The 695-nt window shown below is 45.3% G+C and overlaps 1 protein-coding gene across 1 annotated transcript in view; it reads left to right on the forward strand.

Annotated features, from left to right (window-relative positions):
* The window catches only part of LOC109840093 (B2 protein-like), a 3,805-nt gene continuing 3,377 nt past the window's right edge, over nucleotides 268–695 (forward strand). The window contains exon 1 of the mRNA XM_020408600.1: nucleotides 268–695. This exon is cut by the window's right edge and continues 474 nt beyond it. Within this exon, the coding sequence (XP_020264189.1) occupies nucleotides 593–695 (103 nt within the window). The 5' untranslated portion in view covers nucleotides 268–592.

Below are 695 nucleotides of genomic sequence, written 5' to 3' on the forward strand. Positions count from 1 at the left end.
CGGGGGAACCAAGCCCCATCCTCTCACGAATTTCTACATGTGCAGATTTCTCAGATTCCTAATTTCAAGAACCAGACATAAAGTCGAAGAAGAAAGCAACCTCTCATCAATCCTCAAAAAACTCATCCAAACACGGATACATATTGACTGTGTGATCACTAGTACGTAAACACGTTTCTTTTACAACTAGTAGATATTATGTACGCAAATGTTTTTAAGTCAACATTTCTTCACTCACAGACCCAACAAAAATTTCTGTTTCCGTGTGTCCCACCGAAGAAACATGCTGGGTGCACAACAAAAAGTGTAAAAAGCCGAGGTCCCAATTGAAAAGAAGCCCCCACTAATTCCAAAAAGAAAAACCCGTCACCTTCCCCTCTTTTCTCTCCTCTCTCCACCGCGTTGCTGCTACCCGCTCTCTTGACACCTGCACACGCCTTCTTCTCCTTCCTCGAACTTTCCCTTCCCCCTTCTTCTCTATATAGTCACCCCTCACTCCCCTCTTCGACCTCCCCACTAAAATCTTCACCTCCAAAGGAAATCAATCACTCAAAAGGAAAGAAGGGAAAAGAAAAGTCAACGAGAAATAAAAATGGAGAACAACAGCAGCAGCAGAGAGTTCAGGCAGTTCAGCGATCAGCTCCGCCTCCACACAGCCAACCTCGCCAATCTCTCCATCGGCAACAGCATCTGGG

Source organism: Asparagus officinalis, chromosome 5 (assembly GCF_001876935.1).
Source record: "Asparagus officinalis chromosome 5, Aspof.V1, whole genome shotgun sequence".
NCBI classification, from domain to species: Eukaryota; Viridiplantae; Streptophyta; class Magnoliopsida; order Asparagales; family Asparagaceae; genus Asparagus; species Asparagus officinalis.